At 53.3% G+C, this 27,492-nt stretch overlaps 1 protein-coding gene and 1 long non-coding RNA gene across 8 annotated transcripts in view; one reads left to right on the plus strand and one right to left on the minus strand.

Moving 5' to 3' along the window:
- The window catches only part of NEO1 (neogenin 1), a 159,606-nt gene extending 143,127 nt beyond the window's left edge, over positions 1–16,479 (plus strand). For 3 of the 7 annotated variants that reach the window (XM_015638883.3, XM_015638885.3, XM_015638886.3), the window contains exons 20-29: positions 1,221–1,415; positions 2,227–2,259; positions 5,442–5,510; positions 6,375–6,522; positions 7,960–8,198; positions 8,688–8,780; positions 10,499–10,657; positions 11,546–11,782; positions 12,301–12,437; positions 13,964–16,475. In XM_015638883.3, coding sequence (XP_015494369.1) covers positions 1,221–1,415; positions 2,227–2,259; positions 5,442–5,510; positions 6,375–6,522; positions 7,960–8,198; positions 8,688–8,780; positions 10,499–10,657; positions 11,546–11,782; positions 12,301–12,437; positions 13,964–14,047 — 1,394 coding nt within the window. In that variant the 3' untranslated portion in view covers positions 14,048–16,475. Of the gene's footprint in view, positions 1–1,220; positions 1,416–2,226; positions 2,260–5,441; positions 5,511–6,374; positions 6,523–7,959; positions 8,199–8,687; positions 8,781–10,498; positions 10,658–11,545; positions 11,783–12,300; positions 12,438–13,963 lie in introns of all 7 variants that reach the window. The other 4 variants (XM_015638888.2, XM_015638889.2, XM_015638884.3 and 1 more) reach the window with 2 other exon arrangements.
- LOC117244960 lies at positions 15,956–27,475 on the minus strand. Its single transcript, XR_004498992.1, has 2 exons — positions 19,375–27,475; positions 15,956–16,674 (listed from the first exon to the last, which is right to left on the minus strand). It is a non-coding gene; the product is annotated as an uncharacterized LOC117244960 (long non-coding RNA).
- Positions 27,476–27,492: the final 17 nt, after the last annotated feature.

Raw genomic sequence — 27,492 nt, forward strand, 5'->3', positions numbered from 1 at the left:
TCCCATTCCCAGAGCCCAAGCAGTTTTTGGGATGTGGGGTCCGAGTGCCCTCTGGTGGGAGCAGCCCTGTCTGCCGAGGGCTCAGCACTAATTAATTACTCATTAACTCACTCTGTGCTGTCAGTGGTGCCAGAATTCCAAGTTTTGATGTCATTCCATGGCCCCCTGTCCATGGAATGCTCAGCCCTGCAGCTCCAGCCTCCCTGGCTGGGCATGGGATGGGCAGGAATGCTGAGCCACGTGCTCCAGCATCGTTAGAGATGCTGACTAATTAGGACACTCTAAAGTTAATTAGTTAATTCACTACTTGTGCCTCTAGACTGTTAGAATGCTTTTAGCATCACTTCATATATGTGTATATATATATGTGTGTGTGTATTTATATATATATAAATATATTTCAGATAGATTTATAGATACACAACAGAGACAGATATATAGATATATATAACAGATATATAATACTATAAAAATTTGTATTTCCATATATGCTAATATAAAATAAATACTTGAAGCTAGATATGGATATAAATAATGATAGAAATGTAGAAATAATATATGAAAATACATAATGTATATTGTGTTATATACAATGCATTTTAAATACAGATTCAAGTATTTTTTTCTATGTGTATATAAATATAGAGAGGTTCAAGTATTTATTTTGTGCTGATCTGTGTTTCTGTATAAAAAAGTTGCCAAGATTTTACTAGATAATTGGTGATTTCACTGTGTTTCAATATCAGAACATAAACTCTTCCCATACCTTTTTTTTCTGGGATGTGCAGGGCAGCCTCAGTTCTCTTCAGGTTCTTGTTGCCTTTGTTAATAATCATGAAATCATTACAAACACAAGTGGTTTCACTGTGTGTGGGAACGTTTCGTTGTTTTAACGTAATTTAAATAATATATTAATTCTTTGAGGATGTTTTGATAATGGCAGCTTTATTTTATTTGCTCTATAAATAGATAAAGGGATGGAGATATTGATTTGTCCACAATCAGGGAATGGTGATCAGAAATAACCTTGATGTTTTAAATGGCTTTTTTCTCTTACCATGAATTTTGAACAGTTCTGAGGAAAGATGGGAGGGCTGGCTGATATTTGAGCGTGGTTTTAGCGTTTGCCAGAGCACACTTGGGATGCTCCTGGTGCTTCCCTGGCAAACAGAACATTTCCAGAGGGCTCCTTTGGGACAGATGTGCCTTTCCCCTCCCAGGGTACATCATCTACTACAGCACGGACGTCAACGCCGAGATCCACGACTGGGTCATCGAGCCCGTGGTGGGCAACAGGCTCACCCACCAGATCCAGGAGCTCACCCTGGACACTCCCTACTTCTTCAAGATCCAGGCCCGCAACTCCAAGGGCATGGGGCCCATGTCTGAGGCCGTGCAGTTCCGCACCCCCAAAGGTACCCTGGCCCCGAGGTGCTGCGAGTGCTGGGAGCACTGGGAGTGCTGGGAGCACTGGGAGTGCTGGGAACACTGGGAGTGCTGGGAGCACTGGGAGTGCTGGGAGCACTGGGAGTGCTGGGAACACTGGGAGTGCTGGGAACACTGGGAGTGCTGGGAACACTGGGAGTGCTGGGAGCGTGGGCCGGCCCCTGGGAAGGGCAGCTCTGGGGCTGGAGAGTTTGCCATGGGCTTGGGCTGATGTGGAGCAGGCAATCCCAGGGCTGGAGAGTTTGCCATGGGCTTGGCATGATGTGGAGCAGGCAATCCCAGGGCTGGAGCTCAGCTCTTGGCTCCACTGGCTGTTCCTCAGGGACCTCTGGGCCGGTCCCTTGTCACAAACCCAGGCTGGCTGCAGTGAAAGTCGGGTCCTGTGTGTCACATCTGCTTCTGGGAATGGGATAGGGCAGTGGGAATTTGTGGGATGCAGCAGGCCCCTAATTCAGGAGGTGATGGTGATGGGCAGGCAGTGAAGAGTAAAATGTGAGAGAACTTGGGAAAAATAAAATGATGAGCTTACTGTTGTAGAATCCTATCACAGAATTGAGTTAGGAGGGACCTTACAGCCCATCCTTGGGCAGGGACACTTCCAGCAGCCCAGGTTGCTCCAAGCCCTGCCCAACCTGGCCTTGGACACTTCTCCACGTGAGTTTTAGTGCTGAGAATCAAGAGCTGCATCCTGTGCTGTGGGAAACTTGGAATTCTGTCTCACTCCTTCAAGCCTTGTGATGTGTCTCTTGTTTTTTTCCTCCCTGTGCTTGCCCCTCTAAGCTGAGTCCTCAGATAAAATGCCCAATGACCAAGGTAAATGAACAGCCACATTTCTCTTCTCTCCATCCCTCACTGTTGTGCTTTGCTGTCCATGTGCTGTGACATTTTTTAAGTGGAGCAGGATCCTGTTGCTCTGACTGGGAAGGGGCAAGTTCCTGCTGTGCTGCCAGGGAGAGCTGGAGGTCCTGGCTGTGGGTGGGAAGAGTTTGAGGTGTTCCTGAAGGGCCATGGGGGTTGTGCCAGAGCTGAATCCTTCTGGAGGAATGGCTTTGGAGCCAGTGGTGCCCCATCCAGCCCCTGCCCACATCCAAGGGGGTGGAAGATCAAAGGGATTCTGGTTAGCACAAGTGCTGCTTGTGAGGATTCATTCCATAATAAAGGCAGGGAAGCCCTGGAAAGCTCTGTGCAGGAGAGATTCTGCCTGTCAGCTCATTTGGAGCCCAGACTCTCCTGAGGAGCCCAGCACTGGCTCCTAAAAGCCTTAAGGTTTTAAAATGTTTGCTTGAAAAATGGGAGCTTTGAGCTTCCTACATCGAATTAGGAGGTGGATGTCCCAGGGCACTTCTTGCTTTCTTCCAAATAACCTACAAACCCCATAAAAAGGGGGAGAATTAGTCAGAAGGGATGAGTTAAAAAGGCCATTGGCAAACAGCTTAGACATGCAATTAAAGAGATCCTAAAAGGGCTCTGAGGGAGCTGCTCCTCGCTTGGCTCCTCAGCTTGGTGCTCAGAGTAATTTATTAAATGTGCTTTTACTCTGTACCAGGTGATGCTGCTAGCAGGGGCAGTCAGGGAGTCAACTGGTCCCCATCCCTGTGTCCTGGAGGTGGGGCTGAGGTTTGGGCTGTCTGGGGATGCTCCAATGGCATTGTCCTGCTCACCTGCAGCAGGATGGATTTGGGGAAGGTTACAGGGTTTTAGGTGAAAGTTGCTGTTTTCTGTTTCTCCCTGCTCCAACCCCATTTCAGCCAGTGTTTCATCCTAAAGCAACACCTTCTCCTGGTCATGATCAATTCTTATCACATCCTGTCATGTATAATCATCAAAGGCAAGAGTTTTGTTTGAGAATTCCTGTAAGGACACTGGGAGAGCTGAAATCGTGGCAGTGGCTGGAATGTGGGAAAGGGGGAGACAGAGGAAGTGCAGGAGGAGCTGTCCTGGGACAGCATCACTGAACTGCAGGAAAGAGCCAGCAGGTTACTCAGCCTGGGAGCAAAAGCAAGTGGGATTGACTCTCTAACCTCAGTGGTTCTGTCCTTTTCTCTCTTTGGCTGCTTTGGTGTTTTCCTCCTGAGCTCAGCACACGATTCTGTTTTCCCACACCCTTCTGGAGCACAGAGCTTGGGCAGAACTCAGGGGCTGTTGCTCTCAGGCTTCAGGTGGTTGCACTGGCCTCAGCCTAAAGCAAAGATTAAGGTCTCTGATGGAGTAAACCCATCCTGAAGTCACACACAGTTAAAATGTTCACATTGGATATATTGTAACATGGACATCACAAGCTGAATGGAAAACAATTCCAACAAGTGCTGTCTTAAACTGTTCCTTAAAATAGGTGACACTGCATAAGAGATGGGGCTCCCTGGAATTTATTAAAGGTTTAAACTGTTGATCTGTGGGTTTAGGAGTTGGATCCTGAGAAGCAACTTGGTTGGGTACCTAAATTTCATCCTGAATTAGTCAGGGAGGACATGGATTCCATGAGGATCACTGTTCATTGTCTCTGTCTTACCCCTGATTCAGTGTCCCTTGCTGAGCTGTTTCTCCCTTCACTTTCATGGTGTTTTCAGGACACTGAGCTGCCCTTGGCCAAGCAGAACTCACTGCATTCCTCCTGAATAATTCTCATTTTTATCAGTTAATTTGTTGTTAACAGGCCCCACGTGGTTTTTTCACAGTGCTGTTTTAACAAAGCACTGCACAGTGCTCTGTCAGATATTTCCTGGAAGCCTAAATGCAGTATATTTTATATCTCTCATTCTATATCTGCACAGTTACTGTTCCCAGCCACGTTTATGGGCTGACATTCAGCTTTTTGGAAATATCTGTTTTCCATAAAGCAGAAAGATGGATATAAAGTGTGTGTCCATCCCCTTTTCCATCACCTCACCTGTGATGCAGATGCTACACTGGAAGTGCTCAGTGGCTGATTGCCCTCCCAAAATATTGCTGCTTCTTCATGTTCCCCTCTCCTCAGGGGTTCTGAGAGTCCCCCTGGGGGTGCCCAGGACAGGTGGAATGGCCAGACAGACACAAATCCATTGCACATAAAGTGTGTAAACTTCTCCTCCAGTCCCTGCTCCTGGCCCTGCCCCTGCCTGCCTTTGCCTTTTGTCTTTATTTCAGGGGCTGGTTCACAGGATCTCACGTGAGGTTCAGTTTCCATTTGTTACACATCTTTTAACACTTAATACTTCTTGATTAAAGGGGATTTTTAACAGAAAAAAATCCTTCTCTTCACTGTGAAACTGCCACACTGCCTGACTTTTTTGGGTTTTTTTGTAGAACAGTGTGAAAATGTGTAAAATATTCTGGATTCTTGTAACCATGGGAATGTTGTTCTTTGCACCATTGCTGAGTGTTTCCCCTACTCCAGTGTTTTTGCCATTAATTTTGCATTAGTGCATTTTAGTGAAAACACAGAGTGCAAGGACCAGGTTTGGATGTAACAAATTTATTGTTCCCCCAGGTTTCATCAAAACCATTTTTGTGCTGCTTTTGTTGTCACTTGTGGTGCACAGGAAAGAACAGGGAGGAGCTGAAAGCAAGTTTTAATGGATAGGCAGGGCCTTAATATGACATTTACTGTGCTTGGGATCCTCCACCCATTTCCAGTCCCCCTCAGCTGCTGGAATTGAGAGTTAGGAAAAGACATCTGGACAATTCCTTGAACTCTCAGCAGAAATGTGGCAAAACCATTTTCCTCAACATTTACCTGTGCCTTACTGCAAATGGGCTTTATTATCATTTTAAAAGTGAAATTAGGAGAGGCTCCTGAGCTTAATTAGGAAAAGAATAACTGGGAAACTATTAAAGAGCTCCTTTGGAGAAGTGGCTCTTCCCTTGGAGAGTTAGGTGCTGTGCAAAGCCAAACTGTGTTGTAGGGACAGAAAAGAGGGAAAAAGCTGCTCCTGGGGGCTCAGGGAGGTTCTGAAGCAGGACTCAGGGATGCTGAATGGTGTCTGTGTGTGTAAAATTCCACTGTCCAACCTTTGCAGCCTCGGGATCTGCCGGGAAGGGGAGTCGCCCCATGGACTTGGGCCCAGACTACAAACCCCCGCTGGGAGGTGAGTGTGGGGCAGAGCTCCATGGCCACACCCTGCTGCCAGTTTGGGCTCACCCAGGGAATGTTCCAGCAGCACTTCAGAGCTGTCCCTGCTGCTGCTGAGCTCCCACGGCATTTCCATAGCCAGAGCCACTCCCAGTGAGATGGAGTGGTTTTCAATCAATTCTGTAGGAACAGATGAGGAAGGAAAAGCCTCCCCTGCTCCTTCTCCTGCTCAGTGCTGCGTGTTGGGATTTCCTGTCCTCAGGGAATGCTCCCTGCTGTTGGATAAAGGGTTTCCTTTGGAGCCAAGTGACCCCTGCGAGGCTCCTGATCAATTCCAGTGCTTGGAGTGGGGAGGTTTTTGTGATACTTGAGTAGGCTGTGTTACCGCTGAAGATCAATAGATCACACGGACACAGGTTGAGGTGCGGTGCAGAAAGAGCAGAGTTTATTTTCCTTCCCAGGATTTATAGGCTTCTTACCATGGCCAGGGATTGGATGGTCAGGATAACACTTTCTCACTGCACTGGCCATGAGAGATGCCCATCAGAAGACGTGTAACAGAAAGAATGCACACATATCTATGTTTACAGTTACTGTCCTGGGAAAGTCCTTAGAAAACCATGTCAGCAAGCTCAGAAGCTGAGCTTTCAGGGTGACAAGGCTGCACTTAAATTTTGATAGACTTAGTAAGAAATGGCTCTATAAATCAACTTCCAGATGAACAATTGCACAGAAACAGTTGGCAAATGCCAAAGAAACAAACATTTCTCATGAGATCCATCCCCTCCTGCTGATCTGCAGCATTCCAGGTGTGTGGTGGGCACTGCTTGCTTTTCCTGTGTAATAAATGAGCCTTTTCTCCCTTCCCCAACCCTCACAGGCAGTAACAGTCCCCATGGCAGTCCCACATCCCCCCTGGACAGCAACATGCTGCTGGTGATCATCGTGTCCGTGGGCATCATCACCATCGTCATCGTCGTCATCGTCGCCGTCTTCTGCACCCGCCGCACCACGTCCCACCAGAAAAAGTAATGGGGCTGGGGGGCCCTGCCTGCCTTAGTGAACCCTTTTATTTCATTCCTCATGATGCTTTAGAGCTTGTTCCTTGTAAGTCCTGCAGCCTGTAGGTGCTGCTGCTGGTTGGCTTCTCCTGTCAGTGTCCCTGAGTTCCCAGCCATCAGTTCCCACACAAACCAGGGCTCCCAGGTGTGCCTGCACTTCCCCCCCAGCCAGGGGAAATGGTCATTTCCAAACTGGAGCCAATCCATGTGTTGGGAGCTGGGAGAGCTCAGGAGCTCAGGCAGCTCCTCACTCCTGCATGGGTGGGCTCAGTGCATGAGCTGTGCTTGGCATTATCCAGTTTTTGTAGGATCAGTGGAGTGGAATCTGCATGTGGTGCTGGATTCCTTAGAGAAGTGCTCCCAAATCCCGGTGTTTGTATCTGAATTCCTCCCTCAGAGCATCTGCATTGATGCTGCAGCAGTGATGCTCCCACTGAGGGGCTCCTGCAGGGTCTCTCTGAGTGTTCTTTGAAAGAGCAGAGCTGTGTCTGAAGTTGGAAAAGATGCTGTTAGGCAAAACAGGTTTTTAAGGAAGTGATGAAAAGCCAGGCTTGGATAATCTGCAGTTGCTGTGATGGAGCAGGAACACCCTGCAGAGCTGCAGGAGAGGGAGCAGGGATGGAGGAGCCAGCCCTGGCACCCCTGGCAGCTGGGGCTGTGCTTGGGAGGGGGCAGCAGGGATGGGCCAGTGCCAGGAGATGTGTTCTATTTTCAGGGCAGAAATAACCCCTGAAATCTCAATTTCTGAATGCCCTCAGCCAGGGAATAACCTGATCCCTGTCCCTGAGCAGCTCCAGTGGGAGCAGGATTTGGGAGTCACCCCTGCCAGAGGCTCTGTGTATGTGCTGTTTTCCCATGTCTGAGCCCCCCGAAGTGAGGAGTCAGTGTGGAGGGAGTGCTGAAACCTATATTTTACCTTCCCAAAATTCCAGCATCCCCAATCTCTGCCTCACTGTGGTTTGCTGCTGCTGCTCAGCACAATGGGAACCTCCCCAGTGGGATTGTCCTGCCTGAGCTGGGCTGGAAGGAACATTAAGCCTGTGTTCCCATCCTGCTGGGATACCTGACTGGCTGCAGCTCCTTCTCCAGCTGCTGCTGGAGCTCGGTGAGCCCGGGATATGGGCACAGCAGTGCAACATCCTCTCAATAGCCACAATTTCTGCAAACTTAATTCCTGTTAATGAAGGCTGGGCTGCAGAGCCAGGGCTGCACCTGGGGCACCATCAGACACAAATTCCCTGGCACCAGAGCAAAGGCTGTGCTTTGAGGTGTCAGTGGGGGTTGTGAGCAAAATTCCAAGCTCCCTGCCCGGTGGGAAACTTGTGTCCAGCTGGATGCAAGACCTGAGGGAAACCCCAGGGAGAAACAAATACCAAATTATCAAATCCCTGCTTTCCTTGCCAGGAAACGAGCTGCCTGCAAGTCCGTGAATGGCTCCCACAAGTACAAGGGCAACTCCAAAGATGTCAAACCTCCTGACCTTTGGATCCATCATGAGAGGCTGGAGCTGAAACCCATCGATAAATCCCCGGATCCCAATCCCATCATGACAGACACCCCCATCCCTCGCAACTCCCAGGACATCACCCCGGTGGACAATTCCATGGACAGCAATATCCATCAGAGGCGGAATTCCTACAGAGGTGGGAGGCTGTGAGGAGTGAAACACATCTTACTGCTGAAATCACTTGGATTAAGTTACTCTTTCCTTATTTTCCAAGTAGTCAATTGGGTTTGTTCCTGGTTTCTGAGACTCTGAAAAGGTTGGATCACACATTTTAGTGGGGAAATAGATTATCCAAGAGTTATATCATTACTTTTTCTCTTGGTAAATACTGATTAGTAATGGGAAGATCATCTCACTTCATATTAAACCCCTGGATTTGTTTCTGACCTTTGTGCCCAGAGCTGAACCGCTGCCAGAAGTTTGCAGCAGGGCCTGGAGAGTTTCTCCAGTTCCCAAAAATCCTCACCCTCGCTGTCTTCTTCCCACCTTGCAGTGAAGTGGAGAGGGCTCTTTATCACTCGAGGGCTGTGTGGGGGCAGGAGTGAGGGGAGGAGGAGGAGGGGTGTTGCTGCTGCTGTGGTTCCTGGGGCCTGGCTGCACAGGGTAACGCGGCTGTTCCCCTCAGGACACGAGTCGGAGGACAGCATGTCCACGCTGGCGGGAAGGAGGGGCATGAGGCCCAAGATGATGATGCCTTTTGATTCTCAGCCACCTCAGCGTAAGTGAACACCCCCAATTCCTGCTGGAGCCGCTCCCTGCTCCCAGGAAATGCCGTGCTGGGCAGCAGGAGCAGCTCAGGGAGGCTCCCGGTGCGGGCAGAGCGAGGCCGTGTTGGAAGGGGCTGGCAGGGCAGGAGCATGTCCAGGCCTGGCTGGGGCTCTGCAGGGACAGCCTGTGGGCCTGGCTGCTCCTTGGAGCCATTCCCTTGGAGCTCTGCCAGCGTGCCACATGGGAGCTGCAGAGAGCTGCAATCTCTGGCAGGTTCCCCACTGTTGTTTTCCCAGCCCAAGCAGTCACCACCCCCTTCACCTCTGCAGTTCTGCTCTCACAGCCTTCTCTGACTTTACTCTGAGCTCCCTGAGACCTCTTTGCCCTGGGATCCTTCTCTGATACCAAAATGACCCTTATTAGGAAATATTTTAGGAACTGAACAATCTATCTGGAGTTTTCAAATGACTCCAAGATGGAAAGGGACTTGGCTGAACCTCTGAACAGCCAGCCTGAAACGCTGTGTGGGAACAGCAGTGAGCAGCTCAGGAGTTGCTGTGCAGGGGCAGAACTGGGAGGTAAAATCACACCAAGCTCAGCTGGGCTGAGCTTTTGACTGACCTGAGCTCTGTGATCATGTTCCACCTGTAGCCAGGTGACTGCTGCTACAGCCCCTCTGTTCTATGGAATTATTTCAGAGTAGTTACATTACATTTCCACTTTCTTTTTGCTTTAATTAAGAACTGAACTGAGGACTTGGTGTTCTTGATCTCTACCTACTTTTTCCAGTGTCCTGATGACCTGATTTCCCAGTTTGTGAATTTTCTTCTTCTGTGACCTTCTTCCAAGAGCAGCATCCAGTTTCTTGGTTTTACACTAAGTAGTCTGATCTCCTTGCTGTCTCCCAGCTCTCTTGTGTGAGGAGGGAGCAGAGGATGCAGTTTCACACTAAATTCCTCAGAAACTGGTCTGAGTGAAGCAGGGGGGTGTGGCAGGTCCCTCTCTGCCAGCTCCTGGGGGGCACAGACCAGGCCCAGGCCCTGCTGGAGCTTGGCTTTGGGACTGGGCTCTGTCCTGTTTGTGAAAGCTCCGAGGGCCTCCAGCCATGGGCTCTGGTTCAGTGGGGACATCGCTGTGGGCTCTGCAGGTGCCCTTCTGGCAGGAGCTGAGGCCACCAGGAGCGTTCCTTGTGTCCAGCCCTGGGCCTGCACAGCCTTCCACGGCTTTCTTCCACCCCCTGGAGCCTTCAGATGGAGTTATTAATTCCCCCCTGAGTGCTGAATTATGGTAATTCACTGTGCCATTTTAGTCTGATTTGTAGTAATGTGTGTACTAGTGACTTCCTTCTTTGCCTCCTGGAACACAGAAATTCTGGAAGGATATTGGGAAGCAAAGGGCTCTTTATTGTTTAACACACCTCATTTCCTCTTTATCAATATACTGTATGTGGATAACAGATCTGGATTCTCTTTATTCTCCTTCTGGACTTTTCAATGGAATCAAGCAGTGCTCTAAGAGTTGGTGGCACGAGTTTGGGAGCTGCAGTTGGGTGAATTTTTTGTCCTATGTGTGTTTGAGGTGTGATAAGGCAGGGGTTTAAGCTGGGCTGTAAACCAGGAGGGTCTGGCTCCGTGCTGGAGCGGGGAGCAGGGAGGGGAGTCCCCAGGCTGTCCCATGTGTGTGTGTGTGTGTGTGTTAAGTGTTTCTCTGTCTTGTGTTCATCCACAGCTGTGATTAGTGCTCATCCCATCCATTCCCTCGACCCCCCTCACCACCATTTCCACTCCGGCAGCCTCGCCTCTCCAACCCGCAGCTTCCTGCACCACCAGCTCAGCCCGTGGCCCCTGGGCTCTGCCATGTCCCATTCGGACAGGGCCGACTCCACAGGTGAGAGACCGACCCTCAGGGAGGTGGTGCTTGTGGAAAGGTCAGGGAAACACCTGGAAATCGGAGCCTGAAGCCGGGTCAGTCTCCTCTGTGGGTTCTGTGAGGGATGGGTTAGGTACAGACAGAATCCTGGAAGGGCTGGGTGCTCCTGGTTACATTTTGTCAGATTTTGTTCTGTGACATCCACGGTGGTGTCCTTGGAAAAGGGGGGTTCATGTTTTGTACCCAGCTCCAAACAGGGATTCCTCCTGCTAAAGCCTCTGGCCCTGAAAGATCAGATTAACTCTGAGCTGCCCATGGGATAACCTCCCCCAATTAATACAGTTTGAAAGCAGCAGGGAAGGAAGGTCCAGGCTTGGCTACTGACGGTGGGGGCACACAGAGAACAGGGGTGATTTCCATGCAGCACTCCCAGCCTTGAGCACAATCATTTGCAGTAGTTTTGGAGAGCACTGAAGTCTCCAGGACTCTGAAAAATTCCAGAGCGATGGCATTGCTGAATGTGCACATGGGTAACCTTGGGATGAAGCAAACCCTGAGCTTCTCTGCTTAAAGTCAACATTCAAAGGTGTCACAGCCAAAAGTGTTGTTTCCTTACAAAAACAATTCCTGAGGCTGCAAGCTCCATTCCAGCCCAAACCACTCCATGAGTCTCAGGAAATGGATTTCACGTGTGGCTCCTGTGTGAGCCCCCCAGTGCTGTGTGCTTGAGGAGCTCTAGTTAGAGGTGTCAGTGCTTTGTTACTCTGGGCTAGGAGGAGGCTGCACTTCGGTGTTGTGTGCTTTGTGTGAGGAGCACGGAGCTGTTCCTGTGCCGGTGCCCTGGGAGGAGCCCTGGTCCCCGTGTCCCGGGTCAGGAATAACCCCTCGGGGGTGTTTGTGTTGCAGAGTCCGTCCGGAACACGCCCAGCACGGACACGATGCCGGCGGCCTCGGCCGTGCCGAGCGCGGAGCTGCCGGAGCCCGAGGGGCCGTTCCTGGCGGCGGAGGAGGAGCCCCAGGGGCCCCCCACGGCCCATGTGCGCCCCTCGCACCCCCTCAAGAGCTTCGCTGTGCCCGCCGTGCCCCCCAGCGGGGGCCCCTTCGACCCCGCCCTGCCCAGCACCCCCCTGCTGACACAGCAAGGTGAGACAGAAACAGCCGGGAAACCGGGACTTGGGGCACAGGGAGGGAGGAGTGGGCGTCAAAGGAAATGTGGCAGAGCCTGGGGTGGGTTTTGTTGGTGGCATTTTCCATACATAGATGAGCCAATTCAAATCCAACACTCCGTAATTGAAGTGTTCCTTTTCTCCTGGAAGAATCCTTTTCCTCCATGGGTTCATCCCAGACTGGTTTGGGTTGGAAGGGACCATTAAAGCCCATCCAGTGCCACCCCCTGCCATGGCAGGGACCCCTTCCCCTGTCCCAGGCTGCTCCAAGCTCTGTCCAGGCTGCCCTTGGGCACTTCAGGGATCCAGGGACAGCCCCAGCTGCTCTGGGCACCCTGTGCCAGGGCCTGCCCACCCTCCCAGCCAGGAATTCCTTCCCAATATCTCATCCATCCCTGCCAGTGGGAGCCATTCCCTTCCCTGTCCTTACTCTGCTCCTTCCAGGAGCTCCCTGAGCAGTGTCCCGAGCCTGACCATGTCCCCAACTCCCTGCAGCTCCCGGCCACCCCGTCCACGCGGTGAAGACGGCGTCCATCGGCACCTTGGGCAGGACTCGGCCGCCCATGCCCGTGGTGGTGCCCAGCGCCCCCGAGGTGCAGGAGACCACGCGGATGCTGGAGGACTCGGAGAGCGTAGGTACCCCCTGCCAGGGCAGCAGGGCTGGCTCTGCAGAGCTCTGCAGGGCTCTGCAGGGCTCTGCAGGGCTCTACAAGGCTCCTGAACTGTCACAGGCACAGCGCAGTGAGCTCTGCGCTCCCACAGCTCCAGTGCCTGGGAACCTGCATGGGAAATGCCTTCTGCAGGGGGGACCTGCTGAATCCTCCAGCTGCAGCTTCCCCAGCTCTGCAGAGCATTCCCAGTGCCATCCCTGAGCTCTGCAGAGCATTCCCAGTGTCATTGTCATCCCCAAGCTCTGCAGAGCACTCCCAGTGCCATCCCTGAGCTCTGCAGAGCATTCCCAGTGTCACTGCACATGGAACATTTGACATTAATGCCAGTGTGTTCCAAGCCATCTTCCCAAATCTGTTTGTAAATTCTCACAGGAAAGTTTCCTGACTTTTGGGAAGGGTGCACCCAACTCTTGGGCTGCTTTGGAAGTGGCTTTTAAGGAATGTTTTGGAAGAGCTGTTTTCCTTTCAAACTGCAAGCCAAGGAGTTGCTCCTGTGGCCTTTACCTGTTAATATTCAAATATTCACTGCTGCATCACTGCTACAGGAAATGCTCATTTGGAATTCAGTTTTCTTTTCCCCTCATTCTCCTTTTGTCACTTGTTTTTTACTCTCCTGATTTTATTTCTCTATGTGCTGGTCTGGAAACTTGATCTGGTGTCCTCTTGTGCTCCTGTCACTCTGGCTTTATTCATTTTGTTTGGTCAGTACCAAACCCATACTCCTCAGCTAATTTGTAATATTTAAATAGAGCCATTAATACTTTCTTTCATTAATTAATTAATATATTAAGTGCCAGGTAGAGTCAGCACAAAAAAAAAAAAAAAACAGTTTAAATTAAATTACTGGTTCAACTATGGGTCTTAAAATGTAAATAAGTTGAAATACAGAGTTCAGGTTTGGGCAGTGTTTTGAATTAATTCTGGGTTTTTAGGAATGAGTTTAGGGAATGAGTTTAGGGAATGGGTTTACTCACTGAGTAAGGAGTTGGCAGATGATGTGTTGGGCACAGGACTGTACAGAGCAGAGGTTTGGTAAACTGGAAGTTCTTTGCTGTTGAAATGAAGCAGGAGGAGCTGCAGGAGGCTGGGGATGCTCAGAACTGGGAAGGGTTTGTTCAGGAAGGGTTTGGGGACGAGCCAGACCACGGGGTCTGTCCACAGCGCTGACAGAAACGAGACAGCTGAGCCTAAAATCGCGTGGCTTTAGCAGCTATCCCGATCCCAAAGCAGCTTTGTGAAGAGGGGAGATCCTGCTCAACCTCCTGCCTTGGTCCAAAGGCAGGGATTGAGGCAGGAAAAGTGGAGCTGTGAGTCACAGCTGCCCTGCCTGGCAGAGGGGGCTGTGCCACGTTACCAGTGGTGCGATGGTGATGAATGCGCTGGTGCTCGGTGCTGAGCAGGGGCAGGAGCTGCAGCAGGGGCTTCCTGAGGTTCCTGCTGGGCCCCAGAGCTGTGGGAGTGACCCTTTCCCCCTTCCCTGCCCGCAGAGCTACGAGCCAGACGAGCTGACCAAAGAAATGGCCCACCTGGAAGGACTCATGAAGGACCTCAATGCCATCACCACGGCGTGAGCGGCGCCGCCTGTCTCGGACTCAGCCTTGCAACACAAGGAATTGTACAGAGGGAAAGAGTAAAGGAAAAAAAAATCAAGAAAAAAGAAAAAAAAAACAAAAAACAAAACCCAGAAAGAGGGACAGCACACGAGAGCAATGGAGGGAGGAGGAGAGGAAGCAGCTGGAGGTGACCCCAGGTCACCCCCTGTCCTGCAGCGGAGCCCCGCGGGATGAGCCTCGCCTGGGATCCAGCAGGACAAAAGCAAAGTGGACTCGCCATTAGGTTTTTTTTCTGGTCAGGTTTTGTCTCAGTGGTGTGATTGCCCTGCCTTTTCAGTGTTGGACATTGGCATTTATGTACAATTTTATTTGTGTTTTTATTTTATCTTTTTTTATAAAAAGGAAAAAAAAATATTGTAATAAAAAAAAAGGGAGAAACTGTTGTTTTCCACAGCTTAGGCTGAAGTTTGACTGCTTGTTCTATTGTGTATGAAAATTCATTGCCAGTGTGGGTTGTTCTGTTTTGTTTTTTATTCTGAGTAAAATTACGTCCCCTTCTGGCAGTTAATCCATGGCCTTTTGGGATGCTGCACTGCTCTTTGTAAGCTTTTTTTATTATTTTTATATTATAATTATTAAAAGCCTGACTTTCTCCTCTCATCACTGTGAGATTCCCGGTCTGTTTGAATTGAGGTGTAATTGGAGAGCCTTGTTTGTCGCTTTTTGTGCAGTTTCAATATTTTGAGTGGGGGAGAAGTAGCTGGGGAAGGGGAGGGGGATCCTGGGGAGGGTTCATTCCTGTTGTTTTCCTGTCTTTTTCCAGTGACTGGGAAGACTGAAGAGCAAGGAAACATCTTCAGCTGTACTGTGTGTCTGGTCACTGAGTGCAGGGAGAGGCTCCTTTAGGAACAGAGTTCCTCCTGGGAATGGGGGCTCTCCTGTCCAGGTGACCCTACAGGAAGCTCCTTTTGGCAGCTGTTTTGTTGTTGTTGGTTTAAAGATGGATCAGGAGCCTTGGAAGAGCAGAGTGAGAGCTCAGCCAGGCTGCAGGGCTGGGGCTGAGCCCCCTGGGCTTGGGGAACTTCAGCATCTTCCCTTTGCCAACACCCCAGATCTGCTGGAGAGCACTGAGTGTCCAGAGGGTCCCAGGCCATCCCAACAGCAACCCTGAAAACAAGGCAAAAATGCATTTTTTTACACTTTGGAAAGCATGGGAAAATAAACTCAGTGTTGGTGACCCAGGTGCTGCTCCCAGACCTGGAAAGGGAGGAGAGGGAACAGGGAGCTCCAGGGAGGGGAGGGAAGAGGGATTTTCTTTCTCTCTTTGTGTGCTTGCCTGGCTCTGTCCTTCCCTGCATTAAAAAAAAGGGCTGGAGTTCAGTAAAATGAGAAAAATTTTAAGAAAGAGAAACTCCAGCCAGCTGCCAGTGCCCACCTGTGCAACTTCACTTCCAGGGTAAAAGGAATCCCAAACTTCCTGATGGTTCAGGGGCTGGGATTTGGGAAGTTCTGGCTCCTCTGTGCCTCTGCCAGGAGATTTCCACTGAAATGGCAAAAAGAACTTTGCTTCCTTTGCTTGCCCTGGGCTGGAGCTGAGGCTCCCACTCCTGTCACTGGGAGAGCCACGGAATCCCTGGGGAGAGCAGGGATTGAGTCACTCCCTTTCTTTTCCTGGACTCTGGTGTCATTTCCAGGCCATTTCCTGCATTTATTTATTATTGAGGGACGGGAGGGAATTCAATAAATTGTAGCAGCGTGGGCCACCTGGATAATTAACGTCTGGACTTTAAATCAGTACAATTCAGAGCAGAATAAGCTACAGAACATGTATTTAAAGAATAAAATCCAGCCCCTGGCCTGGAAGGGAGGGTGTGGAGCTGTTCCTTCACCTATTTTTTACCTATACCCAAAGAAATGCCATCCTACACACACAGTATTCCCAGCTGGGGGCCTTTGTGAATATTCCTAATGTAGAACACCATGAATGTTAATATTGTCATTGAATTTGGGGAGGGGGAATATTTTTAATGCTAAAACAACTGTTCAAAGTTGGTTTTTTAAGGTTAAACTGAGAAAAAAAAAAAAAGAAAAAAACATTTATTCAATTCAATGTACAATCTGTATTGCACTTTTTCACATTTTAATGCTACGTTTTCTTACATATCCTGTGATTTTAACTTTGGAACATTGTGTATCTTTGTAGTGTCATAGTCCAGCTGTGCAGTGACAGCTTCCCTCAGACATTTGGGGAAAAAGGAACAAACCAAACCTGTACATTGTTTTATGATTCTCATGTAGAAGAATTTCAAGGACTGCTGTAGATGTCGACCTTTCTGTACAATTTTTTTGCTTTTCTGTAGTATTTGCTGTATCCTCTATGGCTTTTTTTAATAACTTCATGTTTATTATTTTGTATTGGGCATCCAATACACTTTTTTTAATCCAATCAACTCCTGGGCTGCTTGGAGAGTTTGTTTAATTATTCCTAATCAGTACAGTGACCAGATTTGGGGTTTTACTCACCCTTTTTTCCCTTGCTGTGGGTTGGAGGAGAACTCTTCTCCCTCCCTCAGGCTTTGTGCACACACTGAACTTGGAGCATCTTCCTGTCTCCCTATTCCAGAGCTCCACAGTGAAAACATCACCTTTTAATTAGCCAGCAGAGAAGGAGGGGGTTCAAATCGATGGAAGTACAAATAATAGCCTTAATAAACTGGGAAATAATGGAAAAATAATCCCATAACCGTGGGCTATTGCACTTTCAGGATGTGGATTGGGAAGTGCAGTAATTCTTTCCTTGGTGCCAGCCCATGTCTCAGCCCTGCTCCGTCCCTCCCAGCCTTTGCTCACTCCTTCCTTCCCCACGCTCATCCCAGGGGAGAAGGGACCCCGGAATTCTCCTGGAGAATTCCCTCCTGGAATTTATTGATTCAACTCAACAGCTTTTACCAAAAACCCTGAACCATCGCAGCGTTTTGTGGGATTCCAGGACGGTTTGGATGGAAGGGACCTTAAATTCCTGGCCCTGGAGCGAGGCAGGGGCAGCTCAGCTGTGTCAGGGCTGGGGCCCAGGGGAGAAACGGGAATATTTCTGGGAGAGCAGAAAATTCCTGCCCGGACTCAGAGACCTCCAGTCCTGGCCCAGGGCAGAGCTGAGCTCTTCCAACACAAAACAGCCCAGGATTCACACGGAACAGCTGAGCTGGGAAAAGAGCTCCCAGCCCATGGAGTCCAAACCCCACCTCGTTCCCAGGCCAGAGCACTTCGTGCCACGTCCAGGAATTCCTTGGACACCTCCAGGGATGGGGGCTCCAAACATCCCTGGGTGGCCCCTTCCAATGCCTGACCACGCTGCCCTAGAAGAAATTCCTCCTGATGTCCATCCTGAGCCTCCCCTGGTTGGGGACGTCTCCTCTTGTCCTGTCCCTTGTTCCCTGGGAGCAGAGCCTGATCTCCCCAGCTGCCCTCTCCTGTCAGGGAGCTGTGCAGAGCAAGAAGGTCCCTCCTGAGCCTCCAGGCTGAGCCCCCCAGCCCTGCGCTCCACCGAGAGCTGTGGGGCCGTGCCCGGGGGTGACAGCGCAGCCCGGGGACAGCCGGGGGACAGCCGGGGGACAGCCCGGGGACAGCCCGGGGACGGCCCGGGGGGACAGCCCGGGGGGACAGCCCGGGGGGACAGCCCGGGGGGACAGCAGGTGGCAGCGGTGGCTCGCTGCTGAGGCTGCAGCGCTCGCACGGCTCCTGCAGGGAAGGAGGGACCCGCAGCAGAGCTGCTGCTGCTTCCGAGGGGCAGCAGCTGTAAATCCCAGTTTACTCGAGCTGTAAATCCCAGTTTTGCCAAGGAAACTTTGGCTTCCGACCCAGAACCGAGGGTTGTCTCAAACACCTGCAATAGATTTGGGCAACATTTGCAGGCTTTTGCCCAGTAAGAGCAGCCACTCATCTCCACCTGAACTGAGACTGGGTTTGGTCCAAAACCTCCCTCGTGTCAGTAAAAGCGTCTCTGCAGCAGCTCAGGGTGATTCAACTCAACAGCTTCTACCAAAAACACCGAACCACTGCAGCTTTTTGCAGGATCCCAGAATGGTTCGGGTAGAAGGGACCTTAAAGCTCATCTCATTCCAATCCCACCCCTGCCATGAGCAGGAACACCTTCCACTGTCCCAGGCTGTTCCAAGCCCCGTCCAGCCTGTCCCTGGACACTTCCAGGGATCCAGAGGCAGCCCCAGCTGCTCTGGGCACCCTGTGCCAGGGCCTGCCCACCCTCACAGCCAGGAATTCCTTCCCAACATCCCATCCATCCCTGCCCTCTGGCAGTGGGAGCCATTCCCTGTGTCCTGTCCCTCCATCCCTTGTCCCCAGTCCCTCCCCAGCTCTCCTGGAGCCCCTTCAGGCCCTGGCAGGGGCTCTGAGCTCTCCCTGGAGCCTTCTCCTCTCCAGGTGAGCGCCCCCAGCTCTCCCAGCCTGGCTCTGTGAGATCAGGGCTCTCCCAACACCACAGGGCTTCCAGCAGGTTACACATCTGCCCCGTGTGACTCCAGAAAGCCAAGCTTGGAGCTGCACCGTGGCTCTCCAGAACCTTCCAGACACAACAAAGTCCCTGCCCCTAGAGCAGCTTTGCCAGCTCTGGGTGTGGTGGAGCCCGGGCACATTGAGGGGAACACGCAGGACTGACAGGACAAGTTGGCCCTCGGCAGCCACGGGAACACGAGCACAAAGGTGGGAGAGTGGAGAACACCCCCAGAGCCAGCCTGGGGAAAGGACAGGGAGAGCCAATGCCACAGAGTGCCAGGGACAAACTAAAATCCAGGCAGGATTCAGCCCGCACTGGGGGCTCCCTCCTTGCTGTGGGGGAACGTTGTGAGCAGCACTTTCCCCTCTCCCCAGGCAGCGTTGGAGGCAGCTGCAGGAGGACAGCAATGCGATCCCTGTCCCTTAATAATCCATAATCAACTTTTCCTGACTATTTCCCAATTCCAGCTCCTGCAGCACACGCTGCCTTTCTCTCTCCAGAGGCGCAGGGACCACGGCTCCCACGGAGCTTTGGGCAGTGATTTTCCCTGGTGGTGTCTCAGGAGGAACCCCCGTTCCCCAGGGCTGTCTCGGAACATCGCAGCCCCAGGGAGCTGCCGGCCGGGGTGGGCACGGTGGCAGTGTCACCACAGCTCTTTTTTAGCACCCAAACGCAGCGGCGTGGGGACAGGGGGTGGTGCTGCTTCTGCAGGCACGGCCAGCCCTGGACACGACACCCTGCAGCCAGGGATGTTCTCCAGCTGCTGCAGAGGCTGCGAGAACCAAACAGGACAAGCCGGAGATGTGGCAATGAAATCATCACTCGCAGGACTCACCCTCGGCGGGCTGCGGGCGAGGGGAGGCTGGGCTGGCCCAGGCTCCTCTTCTGGAGCTCTGGCTGAGCCCCTTTCTCCCTCCGGTCATTCCAGGTTGGCGGTGGCTCCACCTCCCCCGATCTCCTCTCGAGGCGAGGGTTTCAGCCCTGGCTGCAAACTGAGGGGAACAGGAGGAGGGTCCTGGCAGCGCCCCAGGCGGAGCTGGAGCATCCAGGGAGGTGCGGGAAGCTCCGGCCCGAGCTCAGCGGGGCCCTTTCTCAGCGAGCACAGGCAGGTGCTGATCCCCTGCAGGACACGGGGCTGGGCTGGGGCTCCCGGACACAGCTCTGGGGTCACACACGCCGCGGGGAGCCCGGGCAGGAGTTTTCCCGGTGGAAGCCCCGAATGGCCGGGTTCCCGACCGCCCATCCCGGGATCCCGGCATCCTGGTGCTCCTGGAAAAACAGCGGAGCCCATCGCTGCCCGTGTCCATGGTGACAGCATCCCCCGGTCCATCCCCCCGGCGGGGATGCCGGGGGCTGCGCTGCCCCCGCTGCGGTGACAAACAGCCCCGGCTCTGCTGCCAGCAGCTGCCACCCAAACCTTCCCAGGGTTCCTGCTCCCGGCGCCATCCCAAACCCTCTCCCAGCACCCCCAGCCTCGAGGGCTGGCTCTGGGTCACCCTGGCTGGGGGTGGCCCTGTCCCAAGGAGCAGCGGGACCGTGTCCAGCCCTCCCCAGCCCCCCCTCTCTGTCCCTGCCTGGCTGCTCCTGCTCCTGCGGATTTCTCCACCTTTTCCTGCGGGGCACAGAGCCCTCACAGCATCCCCAAGTGCCGAGGCCAGGCTGCAGGAACAGGGCCTTTCTCGGCTGCGTTCCCTCCTGGATCCCCACAGCAATTCCAGCCCTCCCTTGCCCAGCTCTGGACACGCCTCAGTGGGGCCGTTTTCCCTCTTGGGAAAAAAAGCGAGAAAAGCTGGGCAGGTGCAGGCAGTGCTGGGAGGGTGGGGAAAGCAAAAAGGACAAGGCTGCCCCAGACATGGGGCTGGGGGGGAGGAAATGTTGTCCAGTCCTGGCCCCAAACATGCCAGCACAGACGAGACCCTAAAAACGGGGCACACAGCCCAATTCCCAGATCCAGCACCTTCCAGAACCTTCCACCCCAACCAAGTCCCCCAGAGCAGCCCCAGCTAGAAGCAGGAGTGGCCAGGGGGACAGAGCTCAGCCTCTCCCCACAGCTGCCCCAGCAGTCAGGAATTAGAAGGACCAGCAGCACGCCCAAAAGGTGGGGCTCAGGTGGTGAATCCCCCCAAAACCCCTCCACTCCTACCCAGGCAGACACAGGAGCTCCTGCTGCTCCTTCCTGCTGGTCGCTGCAAGGAGCTGGACTGAGAGAAGCCAAACTGGAACCTGCTTGTGCCCCACAGTCCCCAGGTGTTTCCCATCTCCAGTTCAGGCGTTTCCCATCTCCAGTTCAGGCGTTTCCCATCTCCAGTTCAGGCGTTTCCCATCTCCAGCTCAGGTGTTTCCCATCTCCAGCTCAGGTGTTTGTTTCCCATCTCCAGCTCAGGTGTTTCCCATCTCCAGCTCAGGTGTTTGTTTCCCATCTCCAGCTCAGGTGTTTCCCATCTCCAGCTCAGGTGTTTGTTTCCCATCTCCAGCTCAGGTGTTTCCCATCTCCAGCTCAGGTGTTTGTTTCCCATCTCCAGCTCAGGTGTTTCCCATCTCCAGCTCAGGTGTTTCCCATCTCCAGCTCAGGTGTTTCCCATCTCCAGCTCAGGTGTTTCCCATCTCCAGGCTCAGGACATTTCCCTGAGTCCCAGCCCAGCTGCCCGAGGCTGTCTCTGCCCACCCATCTGGGCTTTGCTTTGCCTGGAAAGGGGGCAGGGAACAGTGGGGTGTTAATGGGATGGGAGCTGGAGTGGGGACAGCCTTTCCCCGCCGAGGTTGCCTTGTGAAAACCGCTGGGATGTAATAAAACCCATCCAACAAAAACCAGTATCACCAGATAAATAGAAGTGGAGTCTGAGTGCCCGCAGTGACTCACGGGCTCCCAGGGGATATTCCAGAGCACCCGAGGCTGGTGTCTTCCTGGTTCTGCCTGGTTTTGTACCACTTTCACCAAACTCTGTGATTTAAGGTTTGACTTTGCTGGAGACGGGGAGGAACAAAAGGTGTGAGTTGTGCCACCAGTGGCTCCAGGTGTCCCAGCTCCTACCCGCAGCTCCTGCTGGATCTGTGGGATGGAGCTTTCGTGGCAGCGCGGATTAAAGCCACACCTTGAGCATCCCTGTGGAGCTGGGTGTGCCCGTCCCGAGCCCCAGAGCCTCCGCAGGGCTCCCAGGGCCCTGAAACACGAGCTGTCCTGCCGCTCCGATCTCTGTCACAAGAGGGGTGTGAGACAGCGGGGAGAGGTGAATTCCTGCCCGAGGGACTCATTCCTGCCTGGCAGCGCAGATGTGCCCGTGTCCCTCCTTCCCAAAGCTCCTGTGCTCCAGGGAATCCGTCAGGGCTGTTCTGGGGCAGCGGGCACTGCTGGCTGGGCCCGGGGGGCTGCAGGGCCCGGGGGGGCTGCAGGGACCGGGGGGCTGCAGGGGACACAGGCGGGCTCCTCGGAGCCAGCCCCGCTCCCACCCCCAATAAAGCGGCCGGGGGAGACACGCAGTGGGAAGGAAGAGGGGGATGACCCCGAAGGGCTCTCTTAGTTGGCAGCACCGCCAGGACCGCGGCTCCCGGGGAGGGGAAGGGGCTCGGCCGCTCCGTGCAGAAGTTGTTAACCCCTTCCTGCCCGTGCTGGGGACAGCCGGGAGAGCACGGTGAGCTCCCGCTTTCAGCCGGGGAGCCGCTGTGTCTCTGTGTGAGCTCTGTGTGAGCATCCCCGCCTCCTGCGAGGCTCCAGCCGGGGTCTGTTCCCATCGGGAGCTGGGAAAGGAGCGGAGGGAGCAGCGCCGCCGGTGATCGGGGTGGGCTGGGGGCTGCGGGGATGCTGGAAGGGGAAGCAAATGGCAGAACCAAGCCAGGGCTTTGTTCCCTTAATTTTCCCTAATGGCACCACCTTCGGCTCCATTAAAAACATTAAAGCCAGAGCGCGGCTTAGGCAAAGGGCGCTGGAATTGGTCAGGCAGAATGTCCGGGGCCTCTGCAAATGATGTGACAAAACCAATGTACATAAACCCGGGCTAAAATTCAGCCTCTCTCCATCGAGAGGAGAGAGCAGGCTTGGAGCCCCCCTGCCCATCCAGGGAGCAGGGCACAGGGACAGGTGGGGACAGGGCAGGGGACACCGAGCCCCGAGGCCCTGGGGAGCACAGGAGGAGGTGCTGAGCTCTGACCTGGCCACCTCGGGCTGTCCCAGCTTCTCCCCTGGGTTTCCCCCTGCCGGGACAGGCCCCAGCCAAGGCTGCACCTCTGCCAGGAGACGATAGGGCCGCTCACAACGTGCCTGAGCAGCTTCGTTTAATTTCTGCAGGTTTCTGAGCACAGATTTGGGCTGAGAAACCGGGACAGGGGGGCCAAAGGCACACACGAAACCTGGGACCACAGTGGGAGTGGAGCATTTCTCCACGCGGGGCAAGGGACAAACGTGGCTAAAGAACCGCAGAGATGAGGAAAAGCTGCTGCAGAATCACTTCCAACCCCTGAGGGCAAAGCCGGCCTGCAGCTTGCCCTGCCCTGCTTCTCCTCCCCACCGCGAGGGGAATGACCGAGCTGAGCAGAGGGAGGGATCCCACCTCGGGCTCGGGTCACGGCAGCCAGGCTGGAGGGACAAGGAAGGGAAGGAGGCTCTGGAGCGCCTCCAGGGAACAGGGAGCGCTCCTCGGCACATCCCCGTTCCTGGGCTCCATCGCCGTGCTCCATCGCCGTGCTCCAGCCACCCTGGAGCCTGGCACAGGGCTCGGCTCCCGGGATCCTGCCGCGGGCTGCCCTCCCCTCTCCTGGCACTCCCGTGGTCCTGATGTCCCAGCTGAGCCCTCTGGGCCCTGGAGATGTGGATGCAGCGCTGGGCAGGGAACTATTCCCAAGGGAAGGGTCCTGCCTCACCAGGTGCCAGCTCTGTCTCCAGCTGCTGTTCCTTACTTTAGGTAAAATACACACTCTGATGTGTTGGTCACTTTAGAGGGGTCATTCCCAGCTTTCTCACGGCTCCCCCAGCAGGGCGGAAAAAGATGCGGCTCCCTTTTCCTTCTGGGTATTCCCAGGAGTACCTAGCAGGGTGCCTGAGCTGGGAGATCCCTGGATCTGCAGAGGAGATGAAATAGGACTCAGCCAGGGCATGCACAAGCCCAGCCCCAGTGGGGGCTTTCTGGGGGATGGTGGCAGTGGCTGGGGAGCAGCGCTGAGGCTCCTGCCAGGTTGCTGCTCCATCACAGAGCTCAGGGAGGCTGCAGAGATGAGGAAAAACCTCCTCCCGAGAGCTGAGCCCCAGCTTGCTTCTCTCTGCGGGCATCACTTTCCTTCCTGCCCGGGGCTGGCTCTGCAGGGACCAGTCCCAGTGCACTGCTGGCATTTGTCGGGTTCTCTTGGCTCCAACACTCCAAACTCTCCCACAGGGTGCAAGAACTGTGAGTGTGGGAGCTGCTGCCTCTCCCAAAGCTCTTCTCCAGGGCTGGGCAGCACAGCTGGGCCAGGCTCCCAAGATAAGGCTGAAATTCCCATGAATTCCAGCCCTGCCCAAACCTGGGACTGGGCAAAGAGCTGCCAGAGCTGCTGCTCCTGCCTTTCCCCCACACTGGGGGAGGGATCCTGAGGTTCTGTGGGGTGGGCAGGGGTGATGAGGGGGCAGACCCACCCTGCTGACCTGGCTCTAGTGTCTGGGGATGTTTTCCCCCACAGCCAGATCACCCCAGGGCACTGTGAAGTCCTTGCAGGGAGGCATCGCCACGTGCTGAACCAGCCAGGCCTTCCAAGTGTGCTTTGAGAGCTCCAGACTTGGATTTTGTTCCAGTCCAACCTTGCAAGTTTACAAATCTTCTGTGAAATCTTAATTCTAAAAGCAATGTTGGCTTGGTCAGGGCTAACAATCCCTTCTCTCTGTAATAGGAACAGCACAGAAACAGCCTGGCTTAAAAAGCCGTTCCAAAAGGCAAACCCAACATTGCAGTGCCTGAATCCCCTCGTGGAAGCTCCAGGACAAGGTGACCCACCTGGAGTCACTTCCCAGGTGGGTTTGGACTCGGAGAGGGCCTTGCAGGAGTGGACAGAAGCTCAGAGCTGAGGCCAGCCTTACCTTCCTAAAACGCTTCAGCTCCTAGCCTTGGATCCTCCTCCAGCTCCCTCCTCCCCGTGCGACTCCTGGCTCGGTCCCTGTCCTGCTGCCAGGGGCTGTCCTGTCTCCTTCTCCAGGGGTCCCACAGGCAGCCACAGCTTCCAGGTCTGCATCCAAGTGAAGGATTTTCCTGCACACATCTGCAAACAACTGCCTGGTTTCTCCCTTGGCAAGGTGAAAATTCAGGTGTTGGTGGAAGTTTTAAACTTTTCCTGTCAGTGTCTGAGAACGTGTGAGGTGGTGAACACCCTGGCAAAGCTCCAAAGGCAGCAGGAAAATAGAGACAGGGCAAGGCAAAGGGCTGAAATGGGATTTTCTTCTTTAAAGCTCGTCTCACATTGCCTGGAGCTCACCACGTGAAGCAGACAGCAAGGCAGAGGGGTGGGTTTTCCACATTTTTATTTACTAAGGTTTTTATTGTGTGTTTTATATTGCAAACCCCACCCCTAGAACTCTTCCCCTCCCTTCCCCCCAAAAGAAACCAAAAAATAATAATAATAATAATAATAATAATAGTAATAATAATAATAATAGTAATAAATATAGTTCCACCTACTGAGACAAGCCTAGTGTTGACTGGGGTCCAGTCAGAATAACTCAATGTTGGCTACTGCAGTGCTGAGAGCTGGAAACCCAAAGAAGATCCCCGAGGGAAGCAAAGCCAAGGAGGATGTCCCGCAGTGAGGAGGGGCTGGGTGGCCCCAGGGTGGCCAGGATTTGGGGCCAGTGCAGCAGCCATGGGACAGGAACCCAGGAGGGCTGGAGGCCTTTCCCCCCAGCCCCACAAGGAGCCCCCCAAGCTCTCCAGGTGCTCGGCCAGGGGCCCTCTGGCACACAGGGTTTGCTCAAAACCCCCAAAAAACAGAAAAGGATATTGGGAGTCTTCCTTGTACCTCTGAAAACATGAGAGGGTCTGTGAGTCTGCTCCAATTCCTGTTTCAAGATGAACCTGTACATATTTGGAAAAGCAGGATCTAGAGGTTATAATTGTCACCTGCCAATCAGCCCTGCAGGAGGGTCAGAACTGACATGTAATTTAAAACTAGGATATACATATATATATATAAATGTGTGTGTGTGTGTGCTGACACATGTGCATAAATAGACTACAGATGTGTGTGACTACCCTACAGATAGAAAAGCAGGTGTGTGGATATAGATACATCTATAAAATCTATACAAACACACACACACACACACGCTCACCCTCCCACACTCACACAGACACAGCTGTATGGAGCCAGTAAAAAAAGCATTTCCAGAGTTCCCCTGACCCTTTAAGGAAGACCAAAGCCGATCACATCTGAATTGGGAGCCACCAAAGCAGGGTGAAGCAGGAGTGCCCAGGAATGCAACATTCAGAGTGCAGGCACGTGGCAGAGAGTTCTGCAGACAGCTCGGTATAAAAACCAGCCAGGCTTTGGGGACAGGGCACAGGGAGCTCCAGGGGCTCGGGACTGGTGTGGTGAAGATTTTTGGCACTGCTGAGTGGAGTCCTGTGTCCCCTTGAGGGCTGGGGCCCGGAGAGCCGGGGACAAAGGGAGGCTGGATGTGTCTCTAACCAGTGTTAGAAAAGTTGAGCACCTGACTCGGACGGTGAGGTGGCCACAGACACCCCTTGGCCTAAGAAAACCCCAAACAGAGAGAGACAGAGGAAGGATGGAGTGACACAAAAGGAGACGGCTGCCCTAGAGGTAAAGGCTGTGGCTTCCCAGCGCTGCTGGCCCCGTTCTGTCCCCGGCCCAGTCAGGGAGCCCAAAGCCCAGCTCCAGGTGCCCCAGGCGTGCCCGGTGACGCTGCAGGCTGTCAGGGGGAGCCCAGCAGCTGCAGGCTCTTATTGCTGGTGAAATCAAACAAAGGATTTCGGTTCCCCCAGCAGGGGACAAGCACAGACCGTGGCTGGCCAAATTTCTGGGCTGATCTGGTTTTAATGGTAAAAACAGAGTTGTAAATCTTGGAACTGTCCTGATGCCTCACGCTGTCCTGGGCTAAGGAGTTGGAGGGCTGGGGACTGCACCCCACTGCTCAGTTCCTTTCTAGTTCTCCTCACATCAGTCACCCACGGACACCGAGACACTGGAGTGACAGAGGGGATGTTACAGCACTGCCTCCTCCTTCATCCCTCCTGTGCTCTGCACACACCAGGAGAGGCTGAGGCTCGGGGCCTCCTGCCTGGTGTGCTGGCAGAGCCAGGGCTTCTCCCACTGCCCAAGCACAGAGGGCTCATCCCTGGCCCCACTGTGCCTTACAAGGGATTGCTTCCTGCTCCCACTGGAGCATCAGTGCAGTAAGAAAGGGACAATCCGCAGCGAGGCCCATCCAGCTCCTGGTCACCTTCATCCTCCTCAGCTGGAGTCCAACCCAAACCTCAGCCCCTTGGGAGATCCCTCAAGGGGTCTTCAAGAGTGAACTTGTCCCTTCCCGGCTGCTCTGTGAGCTGCTGAGCACAGGAGGTGCCTGGCAGGGAGGGAGGGAGGGAGGGACCCCTGTGCCACCCACGTGCCCAGCCCCAGGGTCACAGCTGGGGCAGAGCCAGGGCTGCTCTGCAAACACCAGCTCCAGGCCTGACCCCACGGGCCAGTGTCAACCTCGGGTCTTTGTCTCAACAGGAAAACCTTTTTTGGTGGCTTCTATGGCTGCTCATTCACGTGTTCCAGCTCAGGCACACGCCCCGGCTGTGCGTTACCTCGTTGGATTAAATTTGCTCGTATCCTTTTTTTTTTTTTCCTGTGTATTAAAATATTCTATAAAATCAAGTGACCAAAAATCTATAGCTCTAAGAATACCTGGTTATCTTCTTTTTTTTTTTCTTTTTTTTTTTCTTGTTTTTCACTTTGTTTCTAAGCACGGTTAAACCTAAACAAAAAGAAATGG

The sequence above is a fragment of the Parus major genome, chromosome 10 (genome assembly GCF_001522545.3).
Source record: "Parus major isolate Abel chromosome 10, Parus_major1.1, whole genome shotgun sequence".
Classification (NCBI taxonomy): Eukaryota; Metazoa; Chordata; class Aves; order Passeriformes; family Paridae; genus Parus; species Parus major.